The 18,321-nt window shown below is 33.6% G+C and overlaps 1 protein-coding gene across 2 annotated transcripts in view; it reads left to right on the top strand.

The window, feature by feature from the left end:
* Positions 1-9,963, top strand: part of LOC129802500 (uncharacterized) — a 38,038-nt gene extending 28,075 nt beyond the window's left edge. For both annotated transcript variants that reach the window (XM_055848396.1, XM_055848395.1), the window contains one exon: positions 9,641-9,963. In XM_055848396.1, the coding sequence (XP_055704371.1) occupies positions 9,641-9,836 (196 nt within the window). In that variant the 3' untranslated portion in view covers positions 9,837-9,963. The remainder of the gene's footprint in view (positions 1-9,640) is intronic.
* The last annotated feature ends 8,358 nt before the right edge of the window (positions 9,964-18,321 follow it).

Genomic DNA, 18,321 nt, shown 5'->3' with positions numbered 1-18,321 from the left:
ATATTTGGGTTAATTTATCCAAAAGTTCACAATTCAAAGACAATATTAAGTATTATTCAATTAACGAATATCCTGCAAATTAAGAACAAACTCCATTTTTTTTTACAGATTTTTCGAGCTTGTAAATGTCTACATTCAAAACCATTTCCAGATGCTTTAACTTTGACAGAAGAGTCAACACATTAAGTTCATATTTTTTCTGAAGAGAATTACATAAATTTTCTCCTTGACTCTTCTAGAATGTTACTGTTTAGTGAAAATTATTTAGATATAATTTGAAAACTTCTTAAATAGAAAAAAAATACGCGAGCGTAAAATGATTCTATTTTAAACATATTAATCCAAATGGGGACAAGGGAAAGTTTCTAATTGGAGACAAACAGTGTAAGTGAAACCGCGACGAAAGGCTTCCAAAACCTTGTTAAGTTGCTCCTGAGTACAGGATTTGTTCTTATTCCTGGTCTTTTCTCCTTTCCCATCTACTACAATAAGAAAATCTCTCCAAAAAAAAAATCATATTTCCAAGGTTTCCTTTTGAAGCATTTGCAGACACTTCAGAAAAACCCTTTTTGTTCACGAAATAGGTAATTATTTAATTTGAAAACTTCACGTACCTTTGACAATAAAGATTATCACTTAATTTAACTAAAATTAGCCAGAAATATGACATAAATGTTAAAAAAAAAAACGAATAAACACCAGTCACTTTATTGTGTTTTTCATTGGAAAACATGATCGATCTATGAAAAATTCAATGGTAAAAATGTACACTTTTAATTTTTCTGAGAAATTAACAAATTAAAAATTGTGAATATGAATGGATTTTCGCTTTATTTGGAGCAATATTAACTAAAGAAAATGAGGTATAAAAAATATATAAAAATAGCAATTTGATACTGTATTTATCATGAAAACAATGACGTTTCCATTTGGAGTCGTGAAAAATTTCCATTTGGAGCAGGTTTTGAATTAGCTTAATTTACCCTATTTGAATTTGAATCCGAATTTCCAGTTTCAATCCACTGAAATAATTATTGTATCAATTCAATATCATGGTAATAGGTCCAAGACTTTTCAATAGTAACAAGACGATGCATAAAAACGGTTTAATATATTTAGAACGATCTAAATGAGGCTCAAAAACTGAACTACAAAGGATTTTTGTTGAATTTTTAACGTGCGCTATACGAGTTTTTTCAAAACAGTTTTTTTCTTAAAGAATATTTTTTATAAAATGTGTTGCATCTTTAAGTTTCGGTTGCCTATGAGATAAGTAATTTTAGGCCTAGTCACATTTGGGTTTACATACAATAATATGGATTATTTGTGCAAATTTTGAACTTTCACTGATTCATCTTCGAGGCTTGCAGATCACCTTCAAATTCAAAAAACTAAAGGCTTTAAGCACATTTGGAAACAATTTTCAGCAAAAATTGCGTTTTTGAATAAAAGTTTCTGCAGGTGGAAACGCTAAAATTCATTCAAAAATGCAATTTTTGACGGAAATTGCTTATAATACATATAGGGAAAAACTGGGGCACCACCAAACACGGGGTACCACCAAACACTGCGATTTTTTAATCAGATATTCGACTTAAGAGGACAAGGCTTACAGAAATTTATAGGCATTATAGGGATCCTTGTCCACTGAAAAAATGGTCGAGATAGTCCAAGTAGTTTAAAAATAAAAATCAGTGTTTGTTGCTACCCCGTGTTTGGTAGTGCCCCAGTTTCCCCTACCCTTAAAATCCGCTTGAGACCTTAAAATAAAGTATTTTTTTATGAGCAATGATTTCGAAAACAGTGTCAATTCTAAAATTGTAAATTGCACAATATTGTGACTATATTCAAAATGTTCTGTTAAAGAAAATAAATAATCATATTGTCTATTTTTCAATAAATTTCAATGTTAGTATTATGACCTTTAGGTTAGAAAAATTTATGTTCCTATTGAAATAAATTGCTTATGCTTCTATAGGAAAAACTCCCAAAATGGACATAAATTTCTCGAGTGTGTAGAGGCAATTAGAGAGATACAATGAAATTCTAACTATTGTATTAAATTTATTGAAATGCGATTGTTAGTTTGGAAAAAAAAGAGAAATTCCCCTAAATTTCCACCACATAGATTAAAATCATGGTAGAGACGGGTTGTTTATCAGTTTATATTGCCACTTTGTTATATATCGAATCCTCTCGTTCTTTCCAATTCCCTGTTGAGGATTGCATTTGCCAATAAAACTAAAAGCCCAAAGTGCTTTGTCATGCCACGAATATTAGTGCTGGAATTCGCGGAGTCAGCACCAAGGGATGGGTGAGGGTGGTATTGGAAAGAGAAAGAAAGAGTTGCAAGGATGGGAGGATGACAAGGGACTCTAGAATTTCACAAGACCTTCTTCAGAGGCAAAAAGTTCCAACTATCTCTTCCGTGTCATTGAACACATGACGCCTCCTCAGCAAACTCTATGTGTACATCGTGTTGGACAGCAAAAGATTTTCTGCTTAAGAATCTACCTTAACCCATTCTTAAAGATATAAGAAAGTCCGTCTCTGGCTCTCCTCCTGAGACTATTCTCCCATACATTTCCTCATGAAGAGAGACACTGTCGGGAAAATAAGTGATGAAGGAGTGGAGCTCAAGTGGCCATTTAACATGAGAAATTCTCACTCAAGTGCAGAATAGAATGTGGTTCAGGCCATATTTCACTGTGAGAGAGCTTTTATACCTCCTCACCTCCATGCGCATGAAAATACCCTGGAGTGGGCTGGAAAAGGACTTGTTAACAGATGAGGTTATTCTTCCTCTTGCCCATCTGAAAATCCATGCTGTATATACAATGCATAATGAAAAGAAAAGTCAAAAGAACCTTCCGTCCTGAATCTGAAAATCTGTCTTGTGGTCTTTTCATACCCTCAGTTAATATGAAAGTTTTCTCGTGAACCATGTAAAGACATGAAGAAAAACGTTAATTATCATCTGTGGGGGCACAAGGGGAGTGTCAATGACGATGGGGAAACTTTTGCGTTTGCCTTTCCTCCCACCACTAACAGCTTTTTCCGGCCACAGATTGCACTTTTGCAATGCATCAGGGCAGAGAAAATATACAACCCCTCACTAAGTTGGAACTGTGAGAGAAGTGAAGGAGCTTTGATGGGAAGAAATCTTGGTGAAGAACTTATGTAAAAGGTGTTTAAGTGCATGGATCGTTCTTGTGGCGAATACTTTTAGATCTTACCCATTACCTTCTAACAGATTCCTATTTTTGAAGCTTCCCACAAAAACAATATCCATCGCTGTAGGGGTGCGCTTCCCACTTATCTATCTTTTATATCGTAATACTTTGGTTTTAAAACAGGATATAAAGCAAGAATATCACCGCAAAATAGTGGGTTATGATGAGTTTATAATATGCTGAAAACACAAAAATATCTCCCCAACATCCAAATCGAATAACAAGTTAATGAGTGTAGGCTATAGGTTCAACAGGAATATGTGGGATAGCTTACTTGAATTATTAAAAATAGACCTCAACCAACCAAAGGATAGTTTTCTTCATTTTGTTCTTTAATTTATATAACAATATATTCAAAGGAGTTGCAAAGCTTACCTCAAATTTACCAATTTCCTAAATGTTTTCCGACTGTCGAATCTGTCTCTCGTACCCCGGTTTCTCTCCCTGATTGTCGCGCTATGTCTGTCTTTTTTCTGTCTTTTTTCTCTGATCTTTTCTCTTTCTGGTGATCCTTGTTGGCGGATTTGCAGCTGTTTGCTGGATCCTACTCTTGTTTTCTTTTTTTTTCCATGAGGTTCTGTTTCTGTTACTGTTTTTCCTCTTTTCGATTTTGCTGTTGATGCCTAATACTACTTTATTTTGAATTCTGTTTCATTGACTACTCTGCCTATCTATGTTTCTGCTTGTTTCATTTTTCAATCTAGATTTCTTTTTCTGATTTACTGAACTCAAGGATGTCAAGCGAATTTTCTCTAAATTCAAACATCCTTTCCTCGAGCTTTGTCTTCTTCCTCTGCCGTTGCGCATTTATGGCTATGTATGTTTTCGCAGTTAGGGATATTTGATTGTACAAAATTCGCCAAGGACGAGCTCGAGCTGATAAATATCTTCTAACGATTACTTTCAATTTCCCTTTCTGCTGAGACAATATTTATACTTGTAAAGCTCTAATGATTAAATATATTATTATTATTATTAGAATGGTGATCCTCAGACCCACAGATCACCGGAAATTATCTTCAAAATCTCACAAAATTAGAATTTTATTTAATCATTTTAATTTAACCTACTTCCCGTGTGGCCATCACTGTCCCAGTGTCAGCTTCGCAAGGTTACAAGCAGATTGATTAATGTATAATAATTATTTAGTAATCTTATCGAGATAATTGTTACAATAAAATTTATTTATAGTGGGAAGTTCAGGACTTACTTCTACCAGTAAAGAAAACTCTCAGTAAACCCAAAAAGAGATAGAATTTGTTCCAATAATCCTATAAATTCTGAAAAAAAACAGTTTGAGTTTGAATTAGTGTTCTAACTCCCCCATATAACCTAATGTATTTTTGAAAAATCCTGCACAAGACTAATTGAAAGAACATTTGAAAAACTTGAACACTGATAAACGTTTAAAACCAGAGCCGAAAGTTCTGGAAAAAATTGATGTGTTTTCCTTTAATTTATACTATTGATGTTTTACGATGATTCTAGATATTCCATATTGAGATAGTAAATAACTATCTCAGGGAGAAGTATAGTGGGAAGAGGGGTAAATTTAAATTGGAGTAGCTTTAAAATTAACTTCTTTTCTCCAAGTTTTAAATAGCTGAGCCTTATCGCAATATAATTCAGATTCACAATTCGTTTATGGAGCTAAATTATTTTATGATAAGGTTCAGTTTCGTTTAGCCCATTCCCTGACTATATAGCATTACACATCATACGCAATTTAAGTCATTTGGATGATTTATTTCTGCGCAATTGATATTCGAATTGCAGTCGGGAATGAATTTTTAGTTACTTTAGTCCTTTAGTTATTTGAGAAAAATAGCCCAACAGAGATGGAAATATTTTGTTGTTCTTTGCTCGGTTCGCAGAAAGTCATTCAGAGTTTTCGCTCAAAATAGCGAAAGGTTCTGATTTGAATTCTGATTGCCAATTTGTTTTCTTGGATAGTTGCTATATCTAAATCAATAAAGTTTGCAAATATAAAGAATTTAAATTCAGTGACCGTTAAAACACGTGTTTGATAGCGGTTCGTCGACCCCATAATATATAATTTCTCTCCTCTTTTTGAAGCCAAAAATATTTTTAGATTTTTGAGAAAGTATTTCCAAAATATGAACGTTCTGTTCCCGGTATTTTTTATTTTACATTGACTGAATCGGTTAAAAAAATACTAGTAAAAACAATTAGTATTTGATAAGGTCCTCCATTTTTCACTGGCATAAAATAAATCTGGGCTTATCACTTTATTTTATTAATGTCTATCATAAAAATGTTACAGTTAAATTTTAAAACACTAAAGATTTTGGTCATTTATAATATTTTTTCAAATTAGTACAGTAAAAAATATAATTGATAAGTAATAAAGGGTATTAAAAAAATAATCTCTGCAGATGTAGATTTTTCAATTTTGCTTACAAACAATTTATGAATATAACTAAATATAAATTTGAATAATTTCCGTATAGATTTAGACTAATTTTTACTAATTATTTCCCATTTATTATTTAATTAAATCATCATCATCGATATGTAGGTGGATTATGCTTTTTGTCTAGGGGACAGTGTCTCGCCTTTGTTTGAAAATTGGGGTCCCGGTTAAAGTCCCGAAACCCAAATTCAGAAAACCAGAATCCCGAACGCCAAAATCCCGAAAACCAAAATCCCGAAAGCCAAAATCCCGAAAGCCAAAATCCCGAACGCCAAAATCCCGAAAGCCAAAATCCAGAAAGCCAAAATCCAGAACGCCAAAATCCCTAACGTCAAAATCCCGAAAGCCAAAATCCTGAAAGCCAAATTCCTGAACGACAAAATCTCGAACGCCAAAATCCCGAAAGCCAAAATCCTGAACGTCAAAATCCCGAAAGCCAAAATCCTGAAAGCCAAATTCCTGAACGACAAAATCCCGAAAGCCAAAATACCGAAACCGAAAATCTCTAATTCTTAAAAGTGACTTTACTCACACGATTGCCCCCGCGCTTGCTGGAGGCTAAGGGAAATTTTCTGTGGCTTGGAAAATTATTCTACGCATTATTCTCCATATAATTTCATCCCTTTCAGTATTTTGAACATTCGGGATTTTGGCTTTCGGGATTTTGGCCCTTTCGGGATTTTGACCTACGAGATTTTGGCTGCCTCCGGAACATTGCATTTTTTCTTCTTTTTTATAATATTAAATTACATTAAATTAATTGAAGAAATTAATTATTAATTAAAGAAGAGAATGCAATATTCGAGGTTGACAAGTTCAAATTTTATAAACAATATAAAATTAAATATGCAATAGTACGGCTAATTTGTAAATTTTGGTTAAAATTTTGCCCATTACCCTAAATAGTTTAAATAGTTCATAGTCTATGAATATAAAATTATTTTGTAATAAAATTCCTATATCCCTGTTGTTCAAATGAACTTTCTCAAAAATTAATGCTCTATATCGAATTTTGTTGGTCATGGATTAACATTTGCGATAAACTTTAATGTTGTGAAATGTGCATAATAAACTTTGCTGTAATGGAAAATCGACCCAATTGTATTTTCTGCAGGAGATAAACTACTCTTTGAAAGTCAAAGAGGAAGTGAGATAAATTTACAACAGAAATTATGTTATAAATCGTAACTTCACATATTATTCTATTCCTCCCATTTAACCATACTCACTCGGGAGTGAATTCGAATTTTATTCAAAATTTCCACCGTATAACTCGTAAAATTCGAAAGTGTAATGACTGTTTGTTGTATGAATGTGTTTGACTGCATTTTAGTTTCAAGAGGCAGACAATTTTACTCTTCATCTTACACATCATTTGGAAAGTCAGGGAAAATTTTCAACAAACACGTATTAGAATACAAAGTCGAATATTCCCTCAACCCTTATTACTCTTGCACAAACTCAAACTCCAGTAGTACCCATATGTGAGTATTCAGCCTGCGGAAAACTCCATAGAAACTTGCAGAGAGATCCCTCATTTTGCTTCGTCCTATTGAATCATCATGGAAAATAAATGTGGAGAAACGTTGAATTTGTTTGGGAAGTTTCCCTGAGCGCGTGTAAATTCCAAGAAGCACGATTCTATTGAGCAACATTGGGCGAGGATGATGCGTTGTGAACTTTTGCAAAAGACTTCTCCTTCTAAAATCCACAATTTCTCAATCTATCTCTGAATCTCCATCTGGTGCTATTTAGGAAAGAAAATTTTCATGCAAAAAATATTCTGCATTTATTGTCGTGTATTCATTTTATTATATTTTTTACCTTTTCACAATAAATCAAATGGTATTTTCTCTTCGTTTTTTTTTTCCCCAAACACCACAAATACACATCAAGCGTGCATTTTATTGGTTCACCTTTCACCCACTTTCACCCCTTTTTGCATAAAATCTGAGCTAAACCATGGGTGGTGGAGCACATATTCATAAAGTGCATTATTATTTATAACATTACCTTCATATTCTGTACGCATATTGCACAGAATATGAAAACACGGAAATTGTACATATGTAAATTTACTGATGCAATGTATTCGTGGTGGATTGATTTAAGAAATATGAAATTTAAAAATAAGCATTTCTTGAAAATATTTTTCACCCTTTAGAATGGAGTTGAATTAGAAAAGCTCGCAATTTACAAAAAAAAACATAATTTAGAATATGATATTGATAATTTATTTAGCTATTTTACGTAAATAGGGTATATGCTCGTAATTTGGTTCAGTCTCCTTATAAGCATCGATGTTACAAGTTTGAAGTGCAATATTTTCGATACTAATTGACTTTTTTTGTCACTCTCTTTTCAGAAGGGTTGTTTAGAAACTTGGCAAGCTATTTATCGTCTTATTTTTATTAAAATTAGTTTTAATACGTTTAAAAGTGAATTGCTATGTAGAGATGAATTTGACTCGAATTTTGGACAACTTGGTTATTAATTTGGACAACTTGGCTGTAAATTTGGGCAGCTAATCCGCCTCAACAGGATGCCCATTGTTCCCCATTTCAATAGCCAATCTTACCAAGTCTACGTTTCCTGTTTATGTATGGGAACCGTAGAATGTCACAAGAAGCCCGGAAACTTTTCATATCATTCATTAAAGTGACTTGACTTCGGTACTCAAAGTACGTGCGGATTCGCTCAATCCCTGGTCTTTCTGGAAGCCTTTCAAGGCATTTCTCGCTACATCTCTTTCGTAGAGATGATGCTCCTTTGCTTCTCCAGGCATTTGTCCAACCTAGTCATCACAAAAGCTAAAACATCACGAAATTTGGAGAGAAAAACACCTGTCCAAAATAGGAACTATCACTTCACTGGTGAAAGTCTTAGAAAATTTACCATTTTTCACACGAAAAATCTAATTCACAAGGCAAATCTCACTTCAGGTCAAATGTACAAATTACCATTAATGTGAATCAACACAATATTCAATGAATATTCAATAATATCACTCAAGAAAAGCAAAGAAACATTGTTAGTACTTCACCACAGCTAAATAAGACTGAAGTAAACACGAAGTTCTGTCATATTTCTCGTAAGCAATTGCTCACAACGAATTTTCAACAAAGCAATTTCAACTCAAATCGTATTCAAAATTTAACGTATTTAGTGTTAAAATCTTCCAAAAAGAACAAATATTTAGATAGAATTCATTATTCATCAAATATTGGAATAAAAATCCATAATTTTAATCAATTTATTTTTAGTGTCCAATTTTATCCTCAAAGTGTCCAAAATAAGAAACTGGACAAAATTATGAGCCTTTCCCCTACTTATATAATATTATCCACGTGAATTATTACTTTTTCACAATTTCAGATAATTAAGAAATTAATATTACTGAATAAATAATTTTTAAACTTGAAACGTTTTATAAAAAGATTTTTGTCGAATTGATAACGTACACAGGCATCACTATAAACAGTTTTTTAATGTAAATATATTTCTTTTTGAAAATATTGAGGGCAATGAAATAGAGTCATACTTAGGTCTTCAGAACCTAAAACTTGGATTTTTTCAATGATTTTTGGTGTTGGTGCGCTCTTTTGATGTCCACTTTTCTTCTAGTCAGAACGGTGTCCTACATACCCAGCCACAGCTTATAACATCATAAAAATTAGTATGAAACATCCCTTATAAAACATATTCCTGAAAATGAATAAAATTCAGCTGAATAATGAATTTTGCATTTAGTTCCTTCAACCTATTAAACTCTTTTATGGTCTGAGATATATTTCATAGCAGTTAACAAAACAAAGACATTACACCTGTTTGTAGCACTATTATTTTTATCGTGTGTACTACTTTAAAAAGAGTAGTTAGGTGGGTGGTAAAGCTATTAAAAAATGCACTTTAACTGCCGCGAATATAAATTGCAGTACTAAATCAAGACAACAACTGCTTTCTCCCTTGATAGCTCTTCGTATGGCTCACACTCACGGCCTCTAGGCGGAAGTTATCTCTATGACCGAGACTCCAATGAACCACCCAAAAGCAGCCCCAAGCCCACTGCGGAAGCACCCAAAGCAGATGCTCCACAATCTACCAGTGCTGATGACTCCACTGCTGATACCAAGGATGATGGAGGAGATAAGGCGAGCGATGAACAATGAGATAGTGGACATCACAGAGTCGTCAGATGGCACTTCTGAAACTCGCCTTTGTCCTTTGAACTTCGATTTATATTTATATTTTTCTCACAAATAAGGAATCAGCAATAAATCAATAAATAAGAACGAATGAAATATGTATAATACGTGCAATTTCTGGCGGTTACAAACTCAATCAATTCGATGGCATCTTGCAAGGTAAGTTTAAATTCAAAAACCTTATCTTGTGATTTTGAAAACTCAAAGCTCATGGAGCTTTATCTTAAACTGTAGCTGGCTTATGGAAATGGGGATTCCTCAATGATTTTTTTGAATTTAGAGGATGAGTGAGTTACGGTGTCCGAAAGCCATATAGGGTAAGTGTGCCAAATTCCGGCCAGCTTGCAATTTCGGCCACCTTTTTTGTTCCTCGAATTTCAATGAATTTTTAGTTTTTGCATACTCTAGAAATAATACAATACAAAAAATAACAAAAAAATGTCGCTTCGACGAGCAAGATGATCTGAAAAGGCATTTGAAGAATTCCGGAAGGGCAAGGAACTATGAGAATGAAGATGGCCGAAATAGGGCACCAAAACTATGTCTACATTTTTATTCATTTTAAAATGTATTAAGAATGATTTTAGAGTAAATAAAGACGGTAAACTTTTTACAAGGTTCCAAGCAACACTCTTACAAAAAAAAAGGAATAAAAAAATCAATTTGTATTTAAAATATTACATTTCAAACTTGAGACTTTGACGATGCATGCAGCTATACCGAAATTTGGCACACTTACCCTAAAGAATTTTCTCTGACAATTTGGAGAACAAAATAATTTTCTATAGTCAAAAAATTGTTTTTGTTTTGTTTTTTTTTTGTTTTTTGTTTCTTTTTTTTTGAATAGGGGATACCAGTTCGTCAGTCGTCCTTAAGGATTAGTAAGCGTCCCAGCTTTGCGGAGTGCTCGAACTCACGAGAAAGACCTATCCGTGTATTATTCTTTCGCATGCTTTTTGGGTACATATCGCTGTACTACCGATTAAATCAATGAAATTGATTGGTGAATTTAAAAGAAAATCCGAAATTGCTTAAGAAAATTTGCTTTTAGAATATTTTAGCATGGGTAGCAAGCATACAAATAAAAAAGTAAATCCGAGAAAGGTAAATAATTTACGGGTACTATACCGACTCATGCCCGATTAAGTCCAATGCAGACGGGTTGGATTCAAGATCTTTGAAAAAAAAATCCAAATTTAAGCAAATCGGTTGAAAAGTAGGTTCTACAAAGTGGTTAAACTTCGATCTTCAAAAATTCGATATCGAAATGATTTTCGAACATAGGTGTCCAAGCACAAAATATTCGCCTTGACTACATCTAAACCATTTTTAAACTGGTTCCACGGATGATTAAACAAGAGCTTTGATGCTAAAAGTTTATTGAATAAATTGATTGGCTTTAGATTATTTAATGTATTTTCCGAAAGGGTTTCAAGGCTTTACAGAGCTGAACATGGGTTCTTATGTATAATCTTTGTATGATTTTAAAAATTCTCCGTGAAGTGTATAAGGCTATTACAGTATGTTTGAAGTTTTTTTGGGATCTATAATTTTTTATTTGAATTTCTAAGTTAAGTTTTTCTGAACCCCAACGTTCTCAATAACCATTTGGGTTTCCAGTTTCACATGCACAATGTGTTGCTGATTAGATTTGAACAACATTCTAGTATAGGAATGAATGTTTTAAAGATCTTGAATAGGTACATAAAATATTTAAGTTTTCTCTATTTATAGTTTTAATTTTGACAAGAAAGGCGAGTTTAAATAAATCGAGCGAGTGAGATATTATAAATTTAAGAATGAGAATTTTGTATTGAAGTTCCTGTAGAAGCTTTTAAGCCCCTTATAGGAATGCACCACTTCATCTTTAATAGTCTCAGACGGAACTAAGAGATCTATAAGCAGATTATATGTATTTTGGTTTTTAAACAGGTTTACGGAATCTTTGTTTTTTCCATTTTGTTTTTTACAGTTTCTCTTTGCAATCTTTGTCTTCAGTAATTTTTGTTTTTTTGGAAGTATATTTTATTAAATAAAATAATGATATTACAATAGTGTTTTCGAAATTTTTAGTTTAATCCTTCAGAACAAAGGGAAATTTTCTGTTTTGGGAAATTTTTAGTTTCGTCCTTTGGGGCAAAGGGAAATTCTCTGTGTTTTGGGAAGTTTTTAGTTTCGTTCTTATGGCCTCTACACATTGGGAGCAATTTTTGTCAAAAATTGCTTTTTTGAAGGAAATTCCCTGCAGCGTTGTAGGGGGAAACGTCAAATTTCTGTCAAAAACGCAATTTTTGACGAAAATTGCTCCCAATGTGTAGACACCTTTAGGGCAAATGGAAATTTTCTGAGAAAAGGGAAATTTTTGGAAAGTTTTAAAATATACTTGTGCAAAATGTATTACAGACAAAATTTACGAAAATTGTACAAAATGTATGAAAGACAAGATTTCCAAAGACAAAGTCTCCAAAAAACAAAAATTACCGAAGACAAACTGGGAAAAACAAAAGTGTAAAAAACAAAATGGAAAAAACGAAAATTCCCGATCCCTTTTAAACCTTACCTAAAGAATTCTTCAAGACTATATTAAGTTATTTTAAAAAATTCTCTAGGTAAAGCATTATAAAACCAAAATTCCTATAGAGGGCTTAAAAGCTTTTACAGGAATTTCTAATTAATCTTTAAGAAAAATGCTTCTTCGGTATGGCTAGTTGCCCAATCAACTTTATTTAAGCGACTGATCATATTCGGTATCAGCGATGTACTTAAATGTTCAAACAATACACCCAGTAAATATGAGTTATCTTAAAAGACGATTAATGTAATTGCTGCGTTACAGAATCTGTGAAATATTAATATATTTCGGAAGAGATTTCGTTAAGAAATTTGCTTTCTATTTAAAAACTCATCTCTGGAGAATGTCTTAAGAATTTTCTTGAAGAATGAGAGCATAAATTCAACATAAATATTCAGTGTGAATCGATGTGATAAGGGCGTATGAGATGGTATTTTAAGCTTTCAAGCATTACCAAGAGACAACTTTAGAATGGGAGTTTAAGGGGCACAATAAATAAATTTGCATGCATCTAAGAATGGCATTAGTGTGAGTGATATATGATTATCTCCTGGATGAAATATGGTTGCCTATGTGTTTGGGGAGCATACCTCAAATACTCTGTTTTTAGATTTCAACACTTTACAAACTGATTTTTCTCCTGAATCATCAGGAAACTGAGGATAGAGATTCCCCATCTCACTTTGTCTTCATATTGCTTCCTGGCAATGAGAAACAGTATAAAGCACAATTCAGCACCGAACAACTATGCTGAATACTCGATGGGCAAAATTTATACAATGAGTTGAAGGTACAGTTAAAAGTTCATTGCAGTTTGGTGTATGATGAGTATTTCAGCTTTGGTGCCCATAGGGGAACTGTACCATATTTTGAACAGCTTTTAATTTTGGACACTACAAAAAAATGATTAAAATTATGAAATTATCTTTGAATAAATAATAAATATAATACTTTTTAAAATATTTATTCAATTTTGAAAATCTTGATTTTTGAAAATATTGAATTTGCGTGTAGATCGAGTGCCGAAGTCAATTTTCTTTAAGAAATCATATGGAAAGTTTCTGAGCTTATTGAAACATCCTACGACCTGCGGATCTCTTTCACAAACAATTAGGACTTGTTGAATGTACATCTCGAAATAGCAAAAGAATAAGCGTCCTTATTCCGAAGAATCAGCTGTCCGAAATTACAACCAAGTTGTCCGAAAATATCCACAAAGCAATGTCAATCCAATCAAGATTAATTTTAGAGAAAAAAACACTATAAACTAAAAGGTTCCAAATAATACTCCTGAAGAGGATATAGCAAAAAACTTCAATTTGTATTGAAAACATGGCACTTAAATCTCAAAAGATTAATATTTAAACGCAATTCTGTCCCAAATTTGGTAACAGCTCCCCTACACATTTTGCCCTTCATCATGAAAAGCGAACAGAAATATTGTCTGAAATGCATTTTGCAATTTTACTCTCTAGACTGATGGGAGAAAAGCTTCTGCAATCCACAATGTACATCTGCTTGTTCCCTCTCATCCACTTCAGTTATGCCCAGTTCCATCGTCAGCCATTTCCGGTGTCCCAAATTAAATTCCTCATCCACTCCTTTTGATTTTTTATTTTGCATCTGACGCCATATGATGTCGCCATGCCTTCCATATATGAATACTGCACCATTTATGAATACCCTTTAAAAAAAAAACACATCGGAGAATGTTTGAATTTCGAGTGGAATAAATCATTCATTACTTTTGTGATGACATTTAGGACAAGTTTAAGTAATAACGGAAATGAGATGTAATAGATTATGGTGACGTATTTCAATATTGAATCAAATGGCTTACGTTTGTATAGTGTATTTAGGAAAGACTATCAAATATTAAAATAAATTTTCTAGTGTGTAGAGGCCGTAGATAGGGGCCTCTCGACATTTCATTTTTCCATACGTTTTTGCGTAGAGGCACTGAAGCCTATTGGCAAGTTTTTTTGCTAAAGAGAATTGACTTATCAGTCTAATATATTTCGAAATTGTGCATTAAAAGCTATCTGAAAATATATATATCATAATGTTCGCCAAAACAGTACAAGAACTACGATCAAATTTGTTTAAGTCGCGGTGCAATATCTGCAAAATTTTTACAAGGAAAAGTGAAAAATAGCTTCACTTTTAATTAAGCTTAATGGGCCCCTCCCGTAAATGAATATTACTTAAATGGGAGCCTGGATTACAAAATAAAAAAAATATGTTTTTTTTTAATTGCTTAAACTTTAGATCAATCTGTCCAACTGGAGATTTACGAAAAACTCTTCGATCCACATTTCTAGATCCCAAACAGTTTTATGATACTTGGTTCACATCTAAGTAAGTGAAATGTTTTAGATACAGCATAGTGGCGAAGCGTCCCAGACTTTGTGAAGAGCTCGAACTCATGACTTAGATGCATTACCTCAATAAATACTTCTGCATCATTTACCGTATCGTTTGCCGGTTCTCAACCGATTAGAACCATTTCATAAATCACTTAAAAGATTGGCCAAAATAGCTTTAAGAGTAATGAAATTTATTTACGGACAAAAATTACTTCTCGGTTAATATTGCTTAACCGGTTCGTTACCGTTTCAGATCCGATTTGAACCGATTTATAAATCACTCAAAACATTGCTCAAAATAGCTTAGCAGTATTATAATTGAATTTGCCAAAAAATTAGTTATCGGTTATGAACCGGTTCATTATTATTGATTATGAACCGGTTATGAACCGGTTCATTACCGGTTATGAACCGGTTCATTACCGGTGATTAACTTTTGGGGTGATCCAAACCACCCCCAACTTGTGTATTTGTCCGTTGTCGCCTATCTCATGCGAATTGATGTCATGGCAAGTCTGCTTGACTATTCAATGTCAATTGACATGGCCTGTTTTAGGGCAATACCGGCAAAACACAGATTTTTATCTGGTGGTCATGACAGCACTCACCACAAAAAGGTCCTTTTCAGGACCGGCTCTCAATACCATTTCAATGAATATTTAGGGTCTGTCGACGATCAAAGAAGATCTTCTTTGTGAACTTTGTGTAGCAAACAAATGTGACGTCCTTTGTCTTCAGGAGATCCATAGGGGCCCCACGTAATGTCGGCCAAAGATCAGTGGTATGAAATTGGTGATTGAGAGGCCCCATGAGTAGTATGGTAGCTCCATTTTTGTCAAGCCGGACGTTGGTGTCAAATCGGTGGTTCTCACGGATTTCAACAACATTGAGATCTTAACTGTGGCTTTTGAAAAATTTTCTGTTACATCCGTTTACAAGCCCCCGGGAGAGGAGTTTCAGTTTTTTGAACCGACGTCTACTGTCCGCTTTATTGTCGGTGACTTCAACTGAAAAACGCACGACACGTTTTCGAACCATCCCCAAAAACATGACCATGTTAATGGGCCTATAGTCGAGTATTGGATGGAGGGTGGTCCCCTGATGTTCCCAAATCTCTATCTCTAACCGTTAGCGCTCTAGGCGTGGTAATGAGCGAACGGACAGTCATACAGAGGGACAGACGAACAAACAGTGTGACATAATTTTAACTAAATTTCACAAAATTTAAAGGGTGTATTAGCACCAAAAGAATTATAGGGATATCAAACGAAAATCATGAAACTTTATAAAAAAAACCATAATTCAGTATATTTTTTTAAAGTAATACATATCGGTATCACCAAGGGGAGAAATGCTATAAAATAGTCGAGGATACATATTTCTTGTGCAAGTTTTAAAGTCTCTTTTGACTCAAGATTCAGTGGTGGGTATACGAAAAACTTTGTAACCTTTTGCCAAGAGAGTTTGGTGTGTAAAATCCTTACGATGAAGCATGGTAAATAAGGAGCTTGTACAACTTTCGGCGAACACATTCACGAATCCACGAAAATGCAATCCGCATCAAGATATGAGGATTTTAGGTGTTTGGGGTTGGTATATCTCTCCAAAAACGATGGTATAAAGGTAAAATTGTACAATTTTGGAAAGTAGATGTAGAGCGAAATGAAGAGTACTGAAAAGTTTAAACTTCACTTTTAACGCTAATTGCATTTTTGAGAATAGTATCTTTGCTTCAGTGGCTGAAAGTATAGAGAATAGTGCAATTCCTTTTGGCCACAATCCAGTGCCATTGTTACGGTTCATGGAGCACACTCACTTGCCGGAGGAATGGAGAAAACTCCCAGATACAACTTCCGGAAGCATCTTCGTATAGTTTAGCTTTGTTGTTCTATAAATATGTGGAAGCACCGCGGAGGTCTTTTGAGGATGAAAAAGAATGTTAGTGAATTGTGTGTGTGCATGGGGTGAAAAGTGCCGGGTGAGATTGTAGAAAAAAAAAGACTTTGGCGGGAGAAAGAACTTACCAGTATGCAAGGAAGGTTCTACACTTTCCGCAGTGCAGCGAAACGTACATGATATATTCTTATTAAATTGCTTCTTGGTGTCTTCTTACTTGGACTAAATTTTGCAACTTTACTCACACTTACTCCAGCCATTCTTTTTCACCCCTAACACCCTGACACGTCACTCTCCGTTGGTAGGGATTTTCTTAATTAAATATTTCCTAAGGAGTATGATATGCTTTATGACATAGCAGAAAGAGAAGCTCATTTTTGGATGTGCTAGAGAATAATTTTTTGGACATTACAGTCAAGTTTCATGTTGTGTTGCGACATTAAACAGAAGGAAAGAAATTTAGCTCTTTTGAGAGTTGTAAAAAGCTTTAACATCACATTGCGTCAGGATACTACTCCTTTGCACTTTGAGGCATAAATTTTTCCATCTAACGAATTTTATAGCAAAACATTATTTTAAATTCTCCTGTGCAACATGAACAACAAAACTGAGAAAATTGCTAAACAAGCTGTATAAATGTGCACATGAAAACATAATTGTAAAGAATTTAAAAGAACCAACTTTATCACTAGCACAATTTCACCACTATCGCAAATGGTTTAACACGAGATTACTTTTATTTTCAGAGGGTAAATAAATATGCTGCACACGGTTAACTCGCTAATTGTTGATAATATGGTTCAACTTCTGCATATTTTTTTTTCCTTGAAGAGTAGAGATTATCTTAGAAAATTAAAACACATCCTGCACCACTTATCTTCAACAAAGCACGGGGTCTCAGCATTAGAAAAGCTGGTTTTAAAAGAAAGGAAAAGCATCCCAGTTTTACTAAATGCTCGAATTTACCTAGGAAAAGCGTAATTATCACGAGTTTAAGCATATAGTAAAGTTTTTTCACTGCATAGGGGAAAAGCTCATAATTTTGTCCAGTTTCTTATTTTGGACACTTTGAGGATAACATTGGACACTAAAAATAAATTGATTAAAATGATGGATTTTTATTCCAATATTTGATGAATAATGAATTCTATCTAAATATTTGTTCTTTTTGGAAGATTTTAACACTAAATACGTTAAATTTTGAATATGATTTGAGTTAAAATTGCTTTGTTGAAAATTCAGTGTGAGCAATTGCTTACGAGAAATATGACAGAACTTCGTGTTTACTTCAGTTCTTATTTAGCTGTGGTGAGGTACTAACAATGTTTCTTCGGTTTTTTTGAGTGATATTATTGAATACTCATTGAAAATTGTGTTGATTCACGTTAGTGGTGATTTGTACATTCGATCTGAAGTGAGATTTGCCTTGTGAATTAAATTTTTCGTGTGAAAAATGGGAAATGTTTTAAGACATTTACCAGTGAGGTGATAGACCTTATTTTGGGACAGGTGTTTTTCTCACGAAATTTCGTGAAATTTTTGCTTTTGTGATGACTAGGTTGGACAAATTGCTGGAGAAACAAAGGAGCATCATCTTTACGAAAGAGATGTAGCG

The sequence above is a fragment of the Phlebotomus papatasi genome, chromosome 2 (assembly GCF_024763615.1).
Source record: "Phlebotomus papatasi isolate M1 chromosome 2, Ppap_2.1, whole genome shotgun sequence".
Taxonomy (NCBI): Eukaryota; Metazoa; Arthropoda; class Insecta; order Diptera; family Psychodidae; genus Phlebotomus; species Phlebotomus papatasi.
The sequence above is the reverse complement of the archived record's forward strand: the minus strand, read 5'-3'. Positions and strand labels throughout refer to the sequence as shown.